The 15,500-nt window shown below is 43.9% G+C and overlaps 1 protein-coding gene across 1 annotated transcript in view; it reads right to left on the bottom strand.

The window, feature by feature from the left end:
- Window positions 1-600: 600 nt before the first annotated feature.
- Window positions 601-15,500, bottom strand: part of LOC121277293 (G protein-coupled receptor kinase 5-like) — a 142,484-nt gene continuing 127,584 nt past the window's right edge. The window contains exons 11-16 of the mRNA XM_041186571.1: window positions 14,119-14,208; window positions 12,550-12,758; window positions 7,745-7,882; window positions 6,912-7,049; window positions 4,224-4,355; window positions 601-2,233 (exon numbers count right to left, since the gene is read on the bottom strand). Coding sequence (XP_041042505.1) covers window positions 2,177-2,233; window positions 4,224-4,355; window positions 6,912-7,049; window positions 7,745-7,882; window positions 12,550-12,758; window positions 14,119-14,208 — 764 coding nt within the window. The 3' untranslated portion in view covers window positions 601-2,176. The remainder of the gene's footprint in view (window positions 2,234-4,223; window positions 4,356-6,911; window positions 7,050-7,744; window positions 7,883-12,549; window positions 12,759-14,118; window positions 14,209-15,500) is intronic.

Genomic DNA, 15,500 nt, shown 5'->3' on the forward strand with positions numbered 1-15,500 from the left:
TAGTTCTCAGCTCCTCAGAAATGGAAACATCTTCTCTCGGTTTACGCTATGAAAACCCTTCATAATTTTAAAGGTTTCAGTTAGGTTGCTCCTCAACCTTCTCTTTCCTGGAGAAAAAAAGCCCCAGTCTGTTCAGTATTTTCTGAAATATTCTCAGGAGGTGTAACTATTCATTCAAAAAATGGTCTGAAATATAGAAATCACAAAGCACTATTGTTAGGTTTTCAATAAAAGGAGGTCACAAGGAGGCTTAGGTTAAAACTGGCGAGAGGTAGGTCTGGGGCCAACATTAGGAGGTATCGCCACAGACAGAGCAATCCAAGAGCTTGAATGAAAAGGATAATGGATAGGATAATGAAGGCAAAACAAATTTAGATCATTTGATGAATGGTTGGGTTGGTGAAGAGGGTGGGAAGCTGAATCAACGATTCAATAGGGATCAGACCACCTTCTCCATCTGTATGCATCGCATGAGCACCTGAGAACTGGGAATGCTGCCAAGTGGGAGAATTTCAGGAAGGTAAGCAAATGAGCTAACGCAACTTCTTCATGGGGACTCAACTTGGGGGATGCTTCATTCACCAATATCAGACAATGGAACCGTATACAAATGGCAGTATTTATTAATTTAAAATGCTCGAACATAATAAAAAATGAAACCCAGTGACACTAGGCAAGAACCCAAGAAGATTCCCAGTATAGGAAGGATAGACAGACTGGATTAAAAAAGAAACACGACTTATATTAGCACAAAACCAGTCACCAAGTGTAATGGAATCAGACCTGTTCAACATGAGATTCTGATATCTAGGTGCAGAGATGCCTGATCGTTAACAATTCTGTAGATACAATAACTACATGCTTTTTTGTTTTAAATACAATTGGAAAATCTCTCGAGGACAGGCAACATCTAAAAAATAAATTGGCACTTAGTGCAAGACATTGAAAACCACAAAAGTCAATATTACAGAATAAAAAGATCAACTTAAATCCTTCACAGCTTTTGATAAATGAATCATAGGTAAAATAACCAACAGTGAGAGGGAACATTTTTTTTTAAAGTTTGGTACAGATCAATCTGACGTCTTCAGAACATCAGGTTTATAGATAAGGTAAATACGGGAATGTTTTTACGAATAAGTGAGGTTACAAAACTTTCAATGCATTACCAGGGCCACTGGTTCACCTTGGCTGACTGAGTCAAGTTCTGTTTTAATCGTGCTGGGTTCCGGGGATTGTTAACTAGCATTAGTGGAGGAAGTCACATATGTGACTCAGCCCATTTACAGAACAAGCCCAAACTAGATAATGAAGTCCTGACTAAGTCAAATTCCATTTTTATTAATAGAATGAGATTTACATTGGCGTGTGGTGGGGTAAGGGCAGGACTCGCATTCTAATCAGTTTGGAATTAAGAGACATTGAATGCATGCATTTCTTTTCTTCCCTTGCGTGACATTATTTGGAACTTCGAGTATTGCATTCTGTCCCATTTTCCCTGAAGAGTGTAAATCAGTGGCCTTAGTTAAGATCTGTTTTAATGATAAAACGTTAGGCCTATGAACACAGCAACAAGGGTTCAATTCCAACAGAACTAAGGCAAAGAAAACGGAAAACAGAGAATTCACACAATTTGCATTGAGGCTGACTTTACCTGGATCACTATGTGCTATTCCAGGCCACGCATATATATATATACATATATACATAAACACACCTATACATTTACACGCACACACATGCATACACATACATACTCTGTGGTATACTCATTAGCAAGCACCTAGACAGCAAATGCTTGTGTGCATAGGCCCACTCTGTACTGAAATAAAATTCAGCCAAGTCACTCTTGAGTTACAAGTTGCAAACAGCACACCACAATTAGCATTGCTGTGCTTTATCAGTTTTAAAAAAATAATTAAAAATAAACTTTTAAATAGATAATTCCAAAGTCATTCCTGCTAAAATTAATGTGTGCATTCAAGTGGTACTTAATATATGGCTTCTTGTACAACTTTAGTGAAAATATACATCTAGGACATAATTCAAGTACAAATGTACAAAATATGTAAACTCATACAGCAGTTTTTTGTTGCAATATAATACATTTTAATACATGTTCCCAGTTTAACCTGAAATATATCAGTTTTCTCTTCTTTTGTGGTTAGCTTGGCAGCTACAGGATTCTTGAAGGATCATCTTCATCATCACTGAAGCTACTTTTGAAACAGACCTAGAAGAAGAAAATGGTAAACAAAACAAGAAAAATCCACATATTAGTTAATGCAACTGCGTGCCGTTTACCTCAGGAAGAATACAAATGTCTTAGATGGGGTAACAAAGGTTCACTAGATTGATTCCTGGAATGGGGAAGCTGTTCCAAGAGCAGAGCATTAGAAAGGGCCCTCTACTCCCTGGAGTTTACAAGAATATGGGGTGATCGCTATAATAAAGGGCTTGACAGGGTAGAGGCTGAGAGATTTTTTCCCCTGGCTGGAGAGTCTAGAATGATGGGGTTATTGTCTTAGAGTAAGGGGGTGACCATTTAGGACTAAGATGAGGAAGGATTTCTTCGCTCAGCGGGTTGTGAATCTTGGGAATTTTCATCCTCAGAGCCGTGGATGCTCAGTCGATCAATGTACTCAAGTCTGAGATTGACAAGTTTTTGGACTCTAAGGGAATCAAGGAATATGGGAATAAGGCAGGGAAGTGAAGTTGACATAAATCATCAGCCTTGATCTTATTGAATGGCACTCTGGGTTCAAGCTGCCATATGGCCCACTCCAGTTCCTATTTCTTATGTCATGAACAATTTTATTGCTTTAAATAGTTTACAGCTGAACAGAGTAAAAAGCTTTAAATCCAAGAACATACTAGTCATCCATTTTACAACAAATATGTCTGCTCTCTCTATCTCCTCCCCTAAATATCCTATCCTCCACCCCTCCCCTACCTGCATTACAGTCCCATAGATATGGATAGTGCTCTAGAATTCGTAGAATCATAATGTACAGACGGCGCCTATTCAGATGACTGTATTTGTGCCAGCTCTCTGTGACAACTAGTTAATTAGTCCTACATCCCTGCTCTTTCCCCTTACCCTACACATTGTTTGTTTTCAAGTTGTTGCGATCTGGGTAGAGACTGTTAACACTAATAAGAGAAATCCAAACGCTCGTTTTAACCAATAGAACTACGCCACAAAATTCCACTTTTTGTAAACAAAACACAAACATTATTGTATATAGAACAAATTAAACAAAGCAGATTAAGTTAACATTATAGCTTATACCCACGTATGCTAGGCCCTTAGGATTACTTCTCACTTCCCCCAAGAGTTCTCTTATATGTTATGATATCATAAAGTTATTTACTTCTATAGGGACAAAACACAGTCCTCTGGAAACTATTTTTTAAAATCGCCTCAGCTCCAGCTATTCTCAAAATGTAAAACTTTTGTTTACCATCCCTTGAATGTGGCTACCTCAGTCTCTCATTCTGGTTCCTTTTCCAATACTTCCAAGCTAATCTGTTGGCTTCTTTCTTTGCCGCAAGACTCGAGGAGACTCGACCACTGTAGATCTTTTCACTAGTTTCAAACTAGGCAATCTTCCAGCTTCTAGCCCTCGCGAAATTCGAACTGAGTTCAAAAGTAAATGGTCTCCCATTTAAGATGGAGATGAGGTGGTGTTGCTTAATCAGGAACCAAGGTAGGCCGGTGAGCAGAGGGCCAGAGGAGTGATTGATAATTTTGTGAAAGTTAGGACATGGGCAGCAGAGTTTTGGATGATCTCAAGTTTACATTCAATAGAAAACAGGAGGCTGGCCAGGTGTGCATTGGAATAGTCAAGTATAGCAGTTACAAGGCATGGATGGACTCACTTTCTCTGACGCAGGGCAAGAGCACAACACCCCGAGCTACTCAAGTGCACAGAAAACACTGAATATGTTTTAAGCGGTGCCGTTGCAATTGACTTCCATCATGTTGGCAGATTGTTAGCACCATTTCCCCAATATAGGAGACAGGCATGGACGGTGTAAGTGGGGGGGGCTGTGCCAGAAGGGTGCATAGGACTGCACCTCAAAAATAGATTCAGATTCTTCAGGAGAGGAGGAATGATGAGAAACTTGGGTGAGCAAAATATTCGAGGGCGGCAGCAGCAAGGTGGGCGCGGGGGGGGGGTGGGGAGAGAAGTCTATAACACCATTAAAAAGTGGCTTACCTCACGTCTGCAAAACCTGTACAACAGGCCCCGCTTTGGAGGTGGATTAGGCTTGTTGCTGTCCAGGTCTGGTGATAATGCCCCATCAGCCCCATAGGTATTTACCTCTTTAAAACATTCTGTATCGATCATCTGCAGTACAATTGTTAAAAAATCTAATTTACAAAGAAGGAATAAATTGGCAATTTCTTTCGGTATTCATTCTCAGGATTTCTATATAGAACCATAGAAAAGTTAAAACACAGAAAGAGGCCATTCGGCCCATCTTGTGTCCATGCCAGCCCGAAGGCACCCAGGTGCCCTTTCTAATCCCACCTTCCTGCACCCGGCCCATAGCCCTGCAGTTTACAGCACTTAAGGTGCAGATCCAGGTACTTTTTAAAAGAATTTAAAGTTTCTGCCTCTACCACCAACTTGGGCAGCGAATTCCAGACACCCGCTACCCTCTGCGTAAAAAAGTTCTTCCTCATGTCCCCCTTACACCTTCTGCCACTTATCTTGAATCTATGTCTCCTGGTTGTAGAATTCCCCACCAAGGGAAACAATTTTATCCTGTTCGCTCTATCTATTCCCCTCATAATTTTGTACACCTCAATCAAGTCACCTCTCAGCCTTCTTTGTTCTAAGGAAAATAACCCCAACCTATCCAATCTCTCCTCGTAGCTACACTTTTCTAACCCTGGCAACATGTGTAACTGGCAAGGCCAGCATTTATTGCCCATCCTTTGCTGCCCTGTGGTGGTGGTGGGACTTTACTGCTGGTCTCACTGAGCAACTTTGCTAGGCCACTTTTGGAGGCCAGTTAAGGGTCAAACCCTTGGGTATGGGATTAGAGTCACATATAAGCCTGAGTGGCCAAGGACAACAGGTTTCCTTCCCTAAAGGGCCCCAGTGAACCAAAATAAAACAAAGTGTGGAAAAACTCAGCAGGTCTGGCAGTATCTGTGCAGAGAGAAACAGAGTTAACTTTGAGTCCAATGTGACTTTTCTTTGGCACAGAAGTGAACCAAATGGGTTTTTTAAGAGAAAGATGTGCATTTATATAGCACTTTTCATCACCACAGGACATCTCAAAGTACTTTAAAGTCAATTAAATACTTTTTGAAGTGTGGTTATTGTTTTAGGAGATGCAGCAGCTAGTTTGCACTTAGCAAATTTCCACAAAAGTCAATGTGATAATGGCCAGGTAATCTGTTTTTTTTGTGACCTTGATTGAGGCTGAAATATTGGCCAACACACCACGGGGAACTCCCCTGCTCTTCCTCAAAATAGTGCTATGGATCTTATACATCCATCCGAGCAGGCAGATGGGGCCTTGGTTTAACGACTCATCCAAAAGACAGCATGTCCGACAGTGCAGCACTCCCTCATCTGGAATTAAAAGTCTGAAGATGACTGTGAAACCATTGTCGTAAAAACCCATCTGGTTCACTAATGTCCTTTAGGTAAGGAAATCTGCCATCCTTACCTGGTCTGGTCTACACGTGACTCCAGACCCACAGCAATGCCAGCCCGAGGACACCCAGGTGCCCCTTCTAATCCCACCTTCCTGCACCCGGCCCATAGCCCTGCAGCTTACAGCACTTAAGGTGCAGATCCAGGTGCTTTTTAAAAGAGTTTAGAGTTCCTGCCTCTACCACCAACTTGGGCAGCAAATTCCAGACACCCACTACCCTCTGCGTAAAAAAGTTCTTCCTCATGTCCCCGCTACACCTTCTGCCACTTATCTTGAATCTATGTCCCCTGGTTCTAGAATTCTCCACCAAGGGAAACAATTTTATCCTGTCCGCTCTATCTATTCCCCTCATAATTTTGTACACCTCAATCAAATCACCATAGCTGCCCTCTGAAATGGCCAAACAAGCCACTCGGTTCAAGGGCAATTGGGGATGGGCAATAAGTGCTGGCCTAGGCAGCAATGCTCACATCCCGTGAATGAATAAAAAAAAGCCCTATTCCATTTCGAAAGTTCCAATTGAATCTACTTCCTTTCCAGGCAGTGCGATCCAACAATCTGTTGCAAAAAGAATTTCTCCTCACTTCATCTCTGCCAATCCTCTTAAATTTATGTCCTCTGGTGACCATCCCTTCAGCCACTAGAAATAGTTTCGCCCCATCTGCTCAATGAAAAGCCATCATAATTTTGAACAACTCTATCAAATCTTCCCTTAGCCTTCTGTGCTCTAAGGAGAACAACCCCAAGTTTCTCTACTCTCTCCCCATCACTGAAGAGCCTCAACCCTCTTGTAAGTTTCTTGTTCATGGCCTCAATATCGTACCTAACATGCGGTGTCCACAATTGGATATAATACTTCAGTTGAGGCAGCATTATGGTCCAATTGTGGGCACCACGTCTTCAGAAGGATGTTGAGGCCTTGGTGAGGGTGCACAAGGAATATAATAGAATGGTCTCAGGATTGGGGTTCTTCTGTTGAGGCACAGCCAGCGATTTGTAAAGGTTTACCATTACTTCCTAGTTGTGATGGGATCTCCCTAAATCACCGGAGCAGACAGAAAGAGCCAGAATACATGGACTAATCCAGCAAAAAAAAAAGGCACACTGCCCTCAATGTTAGCTCACAGGAAACAAGTATCGAGTCCCGCCATTAGTATTTGACATTTAGCTTCTAATAACAAGGGACCTCCCACGTATTTAGGCTGCTAAGGTCTACATACAAGTTACGTTACCTCGTTTTGCCAAGGAATGGAGACGCAGCCTGTGTCGAATTTGGAGTAGAAATCATTGTCTGTTGGATCTAGATTTACCCCTTTGACTGTGGAGAACTGTTCAATGTCCAGGACATCTTTGCAGTAAACCGCTCTGGGCTGCAAAACAAACCAAAAATATGCATTTATATAAGTGCCTTTAACAACCTCCAGTGGCTGTAAAACATTCTCAAAGCATAATCATTGGTAGACTGTAGGAAATGTGGCTGCCAGTGAGCACAGCAAGATCCCACACGGCAACAAGATACACGACGAGATGCACTGAAGGGGGAGTTGGATAAACACATGGGGGAAAAGGAATATGAGGGTTGGGTGAGATGAAATAGGGCGGGAGGAGGGTATAAACACCAGCAGTTGGGCTGAATGGCCTGTCTCTGCTGTACATTCTGTGTGTAATTTTTGTGTTAAAGCTGTTTTAGTGATGTTGGTTGAGGGAAAATTGGTGAGGACACTGGTGAGAACTCCACAGCTCTTCTTCCAAGTGGAGGCCTTGGGATATTTCACGCCCAATTGAGAGGGCAGATGGAAAGAGAGAGTTACCAAGTGAGGTCAGAGCTGCCAAATCAATCCATATTACCCCTCTTCTGTCTTCCTCAGCCTCCCCCCTCAACCCCATCGTCCTCCTGCACCTGGGCCTCACTAGGCTGAAGAACCAGAGTTTGGCCTTTTCACCTCAAATAATAAATTTACAGGTGAGCGGGGAGTCAGGTCAATATTTAAACCGTGCTGATATTGCGCAGGCAAACTTGTAGCTTTCCCTCCGTGACAATATTCAAATCACTTTATACACTCACATCCGGAACAAAGGGAGGGTCCCACATGTTTGCCTCGAGTCTTTTGAAGTTGATGTGCCGGAATATAGGATGTTGCTTCACCTCACTAGCTCCTCCTCCTTGACAGCCCAGCCGCTGTTTTGGATCTTTGGTCAGCAACTGCAAAAGGCCAACAAGATTCATGAAAATACAATCAATGCAAATTCATAAAATGGTTACAGCACAGAAGGAGGCCCTTCAGCCCATCGTGTCTGTGCTGGCTCTCTGCAAGGACAATTCACATAGTGCCTCTCTCAGTCTTTACCCTGCAAATACTCCCTCTTCAGACGATGATCCAATTCTCTTTTGAAAGGCATGATTGAATCTGCCTCCACCACACTCACAGGCAGTGCATTCTAGATCCTAATCACTTGCTGCATAAGAAAAGATTTTTCTCATGCCGCTGTTGCCTCTTTTGCCAATCATCTTAAATCGGTGCCCTCTGGTTCTCTGTCCTGACACCAATGGAAACAGTTTTGTTTCTCCCTATCTGCTCTGTCCAGACCCCTCATGATTTTGAAAACCTCTATGAAATCTCCTCTTAACCTTCGCCACTCCAAGGAAAACAGTCCTAACTTCTCCAATCTATCTCAGTAACTGAAGTGGCTCATCCGTGAAACAATTCTCGTGAATCTTTTCTGCGCTCTCTATAATGCCTCACATCCTTCCTGAAGTGGTGCTCAGAACTGGACACAGTACTCCAGTTGGGTATTCAATACTGGTCCCAGTATTAAATGCAAATTAACATTAACAATCCATTAGCACATGCCTACATTGAAATATGGAAAATCCAAAATACCTTGGCTCAAAACTTTTCACACCAAATTAATTAGCTAATAGTGCAATATCAATCCAAAACTCTTCAAAACCACCATGCCAATACATCATCTAATTATGTAATGCATTAGAATTAATGACCTCAGGGTGAAGGCATCCATAGGTAACAGCGATTACAAAATGACTGAATTTTACATCCAGTATGAAATGGAGAAGAATGGGTCTAAGACTAGTATTTTAAACTTAAAACATGGGGACGTGGGGAAGATGTTTCCATTAGTAGGAGAGACTAGGACCCAAGGGCACAGCCTCAGAGTAAAGGGAAGACCTTTTAGAACAGAGATGAGGAGAAACTTCTTTAGCCAGAGAGTGGTGAATTCATTGCCACAGAAGGCTGTAGAGGCCAGGTCATTGAGTGTATTTAAGACCGAGATAGATAGGTTCTTGATTGGTAAGGGGATCAAAGGTTATGGGGAGATGGCGGGATAATAGGGTTGAGAAACTTATCAGCCATGATTGAATGGCGGAGCAGAGTCAATGGGCTAAATGGCCTAATTTCTGCTCCTATGTCTTATGGTCTTAAATAAGGGCAACTATGTGGGCATGAAAGGTGAGCTAGCTGAAGTGAATTGGGACAATAGGCTAGGGGATGGATCAATAGAGAAGCAGTGGCAGATATTTAAGGGGATATTTCAGAATACTCAGAATAAGTATATTCCTACTACCAAGAAAAAATGGGGAGTTAATAGCAGATGAGAAGGAAATAACAGATGAAATTAATATTTACTTCTGTCTTCACTGTTGAGGATACAAAAACATCCCAGTAATAGCTGCAAATCAGGAGATGGAAGGGAGAGGGGAACTTGGTGAAATTACAATCACTGGGGAAGCGGTACTGAGCAAACTGAAGGAGCTGCGGGCTGACAAGTCTCCGGATCCTGATGCGCTTCATCTTCAGGTCTGAAAAGAGGTGGCTAATGAGGCAGTAGTTGCGTTGGTGTTAATTTTCCAAAATTTGCTAGATTCTGGGAAGGTTCCATCAGACTGGAAAGTAGCAAATATAACCTCTCTATTCAAGGTGGCAGAAAACAGGAAACTATAGGCCCGTTAGCTTGACATCTGATGTGGGGAAGGTGTTAGAATCGATAATTAAGGAGGTTATAACTGGACACTTAGAGAAACTCAAGGCAATTGGGAAGAGTCAGCATGGTTTTGTGAAAGGAAAATCATGTTTTTCCAATTTATTGGGTTTCTTTGAAGGGGTAACATTCACTGTGGATAAAGGGGAGCCTGTAGACGTGCTGTACTTCGATTTCCAGAAGGCACTTGATAAGTGCCACTTCGAAGGTTACAGCTGAAAATAAAAGCTCGTGGTGTAGGGGGTAACATATTAGTGTGGATAGAAGATTGGCTGGCTGGCAGGCAGAAAACAGAGAGTATGCATAAATGGGTCTTTTTCTGATTGGCAGGATGTGATGAGAGAAGTCCCACAAGGGTCTATGCTGGGGTCAACTTTTTACAATTTATACCAACGACTTGGATGAGGGGAGTGAGGAAATGGTAGCTAAATCTGCAAATGACACAAAGATACAAAGAAAGTATGTTGTGAAGAGGACAGGTTGCAGGCAGATATGGTTGGGTTGAATGAGTGGACAAAAATCTGGCAGATGGGAGCATAATGTGGGAAAATGTGAAGTTGTTCACCTTGGCAGGAAGAATAAAAAAGCAGGGTGTTACTTAAACGGAGAACGGCTGCAGAATTCCAAAGTGCAGAGGGATCTGGGTGTTCTAGTGCATGAGTCACAAAAAGGTAGTATGGAGGTACAGGAGGTAATTAAGAAGGCTAATGGAATGTTATCCTTTATTACGAGGGAAGTTGAACATAAAAGTAAGGATGTTATACATCAGTTATACAGGGCATTGGTGAGACCACATCTCGAATACTGTGTACAGTTTAAGTCTCCTTATTTAAGGATGGATGAAAATGTGTTGGAGGCAGTTCAGAGGAGGTTCACTAGATTGATATCTGGAATGAGCGGGTTGTCTTATGAGGAAAGGTTAGACAGACTGGGCTTGTTTCCACTGGAGTTTAGAAGAGTGAGGGGTGATTTGATTGAAGTATATAAGATATTGAACGGCCTTGACAAGGTGGACGTGGAAAGGATGTTTCCTCTTGTGGGTGAGACCAGAACTGGGGGGCACCGTTTTAAAATTAGGGGTTGCCCTTTTAGGACAGAGATGAGGAGAAATTGTTTTCTCTCAGAGGGTTGAGACACTTTGGAACTCTCTGCCTCAGAAAGTGGAGGTGGGGTCACTGAATATTTTTAAGGCAGAGGTAGACAGGTTCTTGTTAGGCAAGGGAATCATAGAAACAGAGAATAGGAGCAGGAGTAGGTAATCGGCCCTTCAAGCCTGCTCCACCATTCAATAGGATCCTCTATCTCAACACCGTACTCCTACCCTCTACTCCATACCCCTCGACGCCTTGAGAGTCCAGTCCTTCTTAAATATATTCAGTGATTTGGACTCCACAGCTACCTGTGGGGTCAAAATTCCACAGGTTCGCTACCCTCTGAGTGAAGAAGTTTATCCTCATCTCAGTCCTAAATGGTCTACCCGTATCATGAGATTGTGACCCCTTGTTCTAGACACCCCACCGCCCCCCCCCCCCCCCCCCCCCCCCCCCCAACCAATCCCTTTCAGAAGAAACATGATTCCTGCATCCATCCCTGTCAGAATTTTATACATTTCAACGAGACCCCCTCTCATTCTTCTAAACTCCAGTGAATACAGACTTAGTTGGCCCAACCTCTCCTCATACAACAATCCTGCCATTCCAGAAATCAGTCTGGTGAACCTTTGCTGCACCCCCTCTATGGCAAGAATATACTTTCTTAGGTAAGGAAACCAAAACTGCACACAATATTCCAGGTGTGGTCTCACCAAGATTATCAGGGGTTGATGTGAAAGTAGAATTCGAAACAGCCATGATCTTATTGAATGGTAGAGCAGGCTGGAAGGGCCCAATGGCCTACTTCTACTTTTATTTTGTATGTTTGTATAAAATTTATCTTTAAATTAAATAAAAATGAATTTCAGCTTTAAACAACAATTTGCATTTATATAGCACCTTTAAAGCAGCAAAACATCCAAGGTGCTTCATAGGAGAGTCATCAAACAAAATTTGGCACCAAGCCACACGAGGAGGTATTAAGGTAAAAACAAAAAAACTGCGGATGCTGGGAATCCAAAACAAAAACAGAATTACCTGGAAAAACTCAGCAGGTCTGGCAGCATCGGCGGAGAAGAAAAGAGTTGACGTTTCGAGTCCTCATGACCCAGGTCATGAGGACTCGAAACGTCAACTCTTTTCTTCTTCGCCGAGGACTCGAAACATCAACTCTTTTCTTCTCCGCCGATGCTGCCAGACCTGCTGAGTTTTTTTGAGGTATTAAAGTACGTGACCAAAAGCTTGGTCAAAGAGGCAGATCTTAAGAACCGGTTTAAAAGAGGAGGGAGAGGCAGAGATGTTTAGTGGGGGAATTCCAGAAACGAGGGCCTAGGCAGCTAAAGGCACAGCCACCAATGGTGCAGTGAAGAAAATCAGGAATGTGCCAGAAACCAGAACAAGTGGCCGGGGGGGGGGGGGGGAAAGAGAGTGCAGAGATCCCAGAGGGGTGTTAGGATGGAGGAGATTACAGAGATGGGAGGATAGAGAACGGGGTCGTGAAGAGATTTGAAAACCTAAATGAGAATTTGAAACCTGAATTTCTCATTCGAAGTGACCATTAATTAGACTCATTTAAAAGCTCATTAGTGTGGGCCTTGTTGGTCAGCAGTTCTCGACACAAGCAACACTGCAGGGAGACCGTGCCCCAAGTCCTGCCTGAGGTCCTCCCTCCCCTGGCTCCCCTCGCTGTCCAGATAAAGGACGTCACGGGGTGACCCAGGGCAGAGAAGTGAGCGGCATTTACAATAAACTTTTCACCAACAGAAACCAGCTTACTCACCATCCTACAGATGGAACGCGGCTCCTCCGAGAACTTATCAGAATAATCCTCTTTATCCTCTTTGACTCGCCGGTCAACCTCCTCCCGTTTTACCTTCTCCTTACGCTTTCGAAAAGGTGACTGACCCTGAATCATCTCATAAACCAGACAGCCGAGTCCCCACCAGTCAGGGCTGAAGGAGTAACGTTCGTTGTTGATAACCTCTGGAGCTTAAAAACAAACCAAGGAGAATTACTTAGAATTCACGGCACAGATTATAGGCCATTCGGCCCAGTTGGTCTGTGCCAGTGTTAATAGTCCCCATCAGCCTCCACCCACACTTGTTAAGCAGTCAGCAGTGGTTCAGTTGGTAGAACTCTTGCCCGAATCAGGGGTCACGGGTCCATATTCAGCTCCAAAGGCCTGGGCAAATGATCGAGGCTGGAACTCCCAATGCAAATACTGAGGGAGTGCATCACTGTCGGAAATGCCCTCTTTCCAATGAGACATTAAACCAAGGACCTGCCTGCCCTCTTGGGTGAACGTAAAAGATCCCACAGCGCCATTTCGAAGACCAGCAGGGAAACTTTCCTTGGTGCCGTGGCCAATATTAACCCCTTGACCAGGATCATTACAACAGATTATCCGGTCATTATCTCACTGCTGTTTGTGGGAGCGTGCTGTACAAAAATCGGCTGCCACCTTTCCAACATGACAGCCGTGACTACAACTCAACCATGCAGCGCTTTGGGAAGTCTCGAGGTTATTACAGGCACTTGTTAAAAAAAAAACCCACATCTCTCTTTTTTCTCACGAGAGACGACAGAACAGTTGCGCTACATCTCATTCCCCAGTGAGCACAAGAGCAGACATAATGACGAGCTCTAGTTGGCACTGGCTCCACCAAACAACTCTGCCTCTGCTGCCCAATGGGCAAGTGCACCACACAGTGTGGCATTCAGCTGCCCAGACCAGCAGGGATCCAAGTTCATTACCCAACCTGTGCCAAAATGTCAGTCAATCTGAAGCCAGGCTGGCTTACAGGAGGAGCTACAGTGTTCCTGGTTTGGGAGAGGAAGATCAAACAGGATTCCAGATTCACTGGAGTTATACCTGAACCATGAATGTTAATATCTGACGACAGATGAAGCAAATAGGGTGGTATTAACTAGAAATGAGAAAGGCCAAGGGGTGATATCAACGTTCCTTCACCTGTCACTGGGTCAAACTCGTGAAACTTTCTCCCCTATCAGCACTGTGGGTGCACCCACACCACATCGGCTGCATCTGCCCAGAAGATGGTTCACCGCCACACACTAGAGGGCAATTAGGGATGGGGAAAGCCTACTTTCACTCAGCAATATCTAGCTGTAGAATGCTGTGACCTTGGGATGGCGTGAGGTCAGGGGTGGGTGCTTGTGGTAGTGGCTGTAAAAGAATGAGACTTCCCCCTACCCTTGTGGTCTGGATACCGTAATTCTGAAAAATCCAATCTCAGGGGTTCTGTGGCAAAATGAACGAGCGGTGAAACACCTTTAACCAAAAGCAAGTGCACATCTTGCCGTTAGGGTCAGAGATTCCAGTACTCACCCATGTATCCTACAGTGCCGACTCTCCCACGAATTGTCTCACCGTCTGGAATCTGCACAGCTAAACCCAGATCGGAAATCCTGATGTGCCCTGAGAGTAAAGACCAAAGCAGATGAGAGGAAGGTGGAGTGGTGGGGGAAAAAAAGAGAGAAAATGCTGCTGATTGAACAACAACCTGCCTTTATATGGCACCTATAAATGCAGTAAAGTGTCCCAAGGCACTTCACAGGAGGGTTATTTGACATTGAGGCACTCAAGAGAATCTGCACATAGCTGACCAAAAGCGAGATCAAAAGAGGTAAGTTTTGACGAGTGTCTTAAAAGGAGGAAAGGGAGGTGGAGAGGTTTAGAAAGGAAATTCCAGATCTTAGCATGATTGAGCGATCAAAATCTCACATGTTCAAGAGGCCAGAAACAGAGGAGCACAGCGATCGCAGAGGGTTATAGGGCTGGAAGCGGTTACAGAAGTGGGGAGGAGCAAGGACGTAGAGGGACTGGAAAACAGGGGAGTTTTAAAATGGAGGCATTGCCAGATCAGGAGCCTATGGTAGGACAGCGAGCACAGGGGTGGTGAATGGATCAGCAAGTATATTGGGATGAAACTGTCCAGTGAATTGCATTTCAAGTTGAGATATGAAGATAGAATTAAGCAAGAGGAATAAAAATTCCTGTTGATAGTCCAGTCCCCAGGAGAGGAGGTTGTGAGCCTGTTCCTCACTAATTATTAAAGGCTAGGCCTCACTAATCTAGGTACAGGGCTGTGTGTTTGAAGCATCAGGCTCCCAGTAATCAGTGCCACAGTTTCAGCGTTAGTCCTCACTGATAAATATTCCTGGGCTTCCCTCCAACCACCACCACCGTCTCAAGGGCAGTTAGGGATGGGCAATAAATGCTGGCCCAGCCAGCGAAGCCCACATCCCACGAGTGGATTAAAAAAACACACACAGAATTCAGAATATAGTCCACGTAATACAACACAGAAACAGGCCATTCAGCCCAACTTGTCCATGCTGGCATCCACTCAAAAACTCGGACCAACCTTCCTCAGCTAATTATGCTGACACTCCAGCGAGGGAGTGCTGCACTATCAGAGGTGCCAACTTTCAGATGAGCCGTTAAGCTGAGGCCCCCCCACCTGCCTTGCCAGGTGGATGTAAAAAATCCCACAGCAGTATTTCAAAGAAAAACAGGGGAGTTTTCCCAGGTGTCTTGGCCAATATTTACCCCTCAATTAACATCACAAAATCTTGGTCATTGCTGTCTGTGGGAGCTTGCTGTGCGCAAATTGGCTGCCGTGTTTCCTACATTACAGCAGTGACTACACTTCAAGAGTGCTTCTTTAATGGTCAAGCGCTTTGAGGCATCTGGTGGTTGTGAAAAGC

Source organism: Carcharodon carcharias, chromosome 4 (assembly GCF_017639515.1).
Source record: "Carcharodon carcharias isolate sCarCar2 chromosome 4, sCarCar2.pri, whole genome shotgun sequence".
Taxonomy (NCBI): domain Eukaryota; kingdom Metazoa; phylum Chordata; class Chondrichthyes; order Lamniformes; family Lamnidae; genus Carcharodon; species Carcharodon carcharias.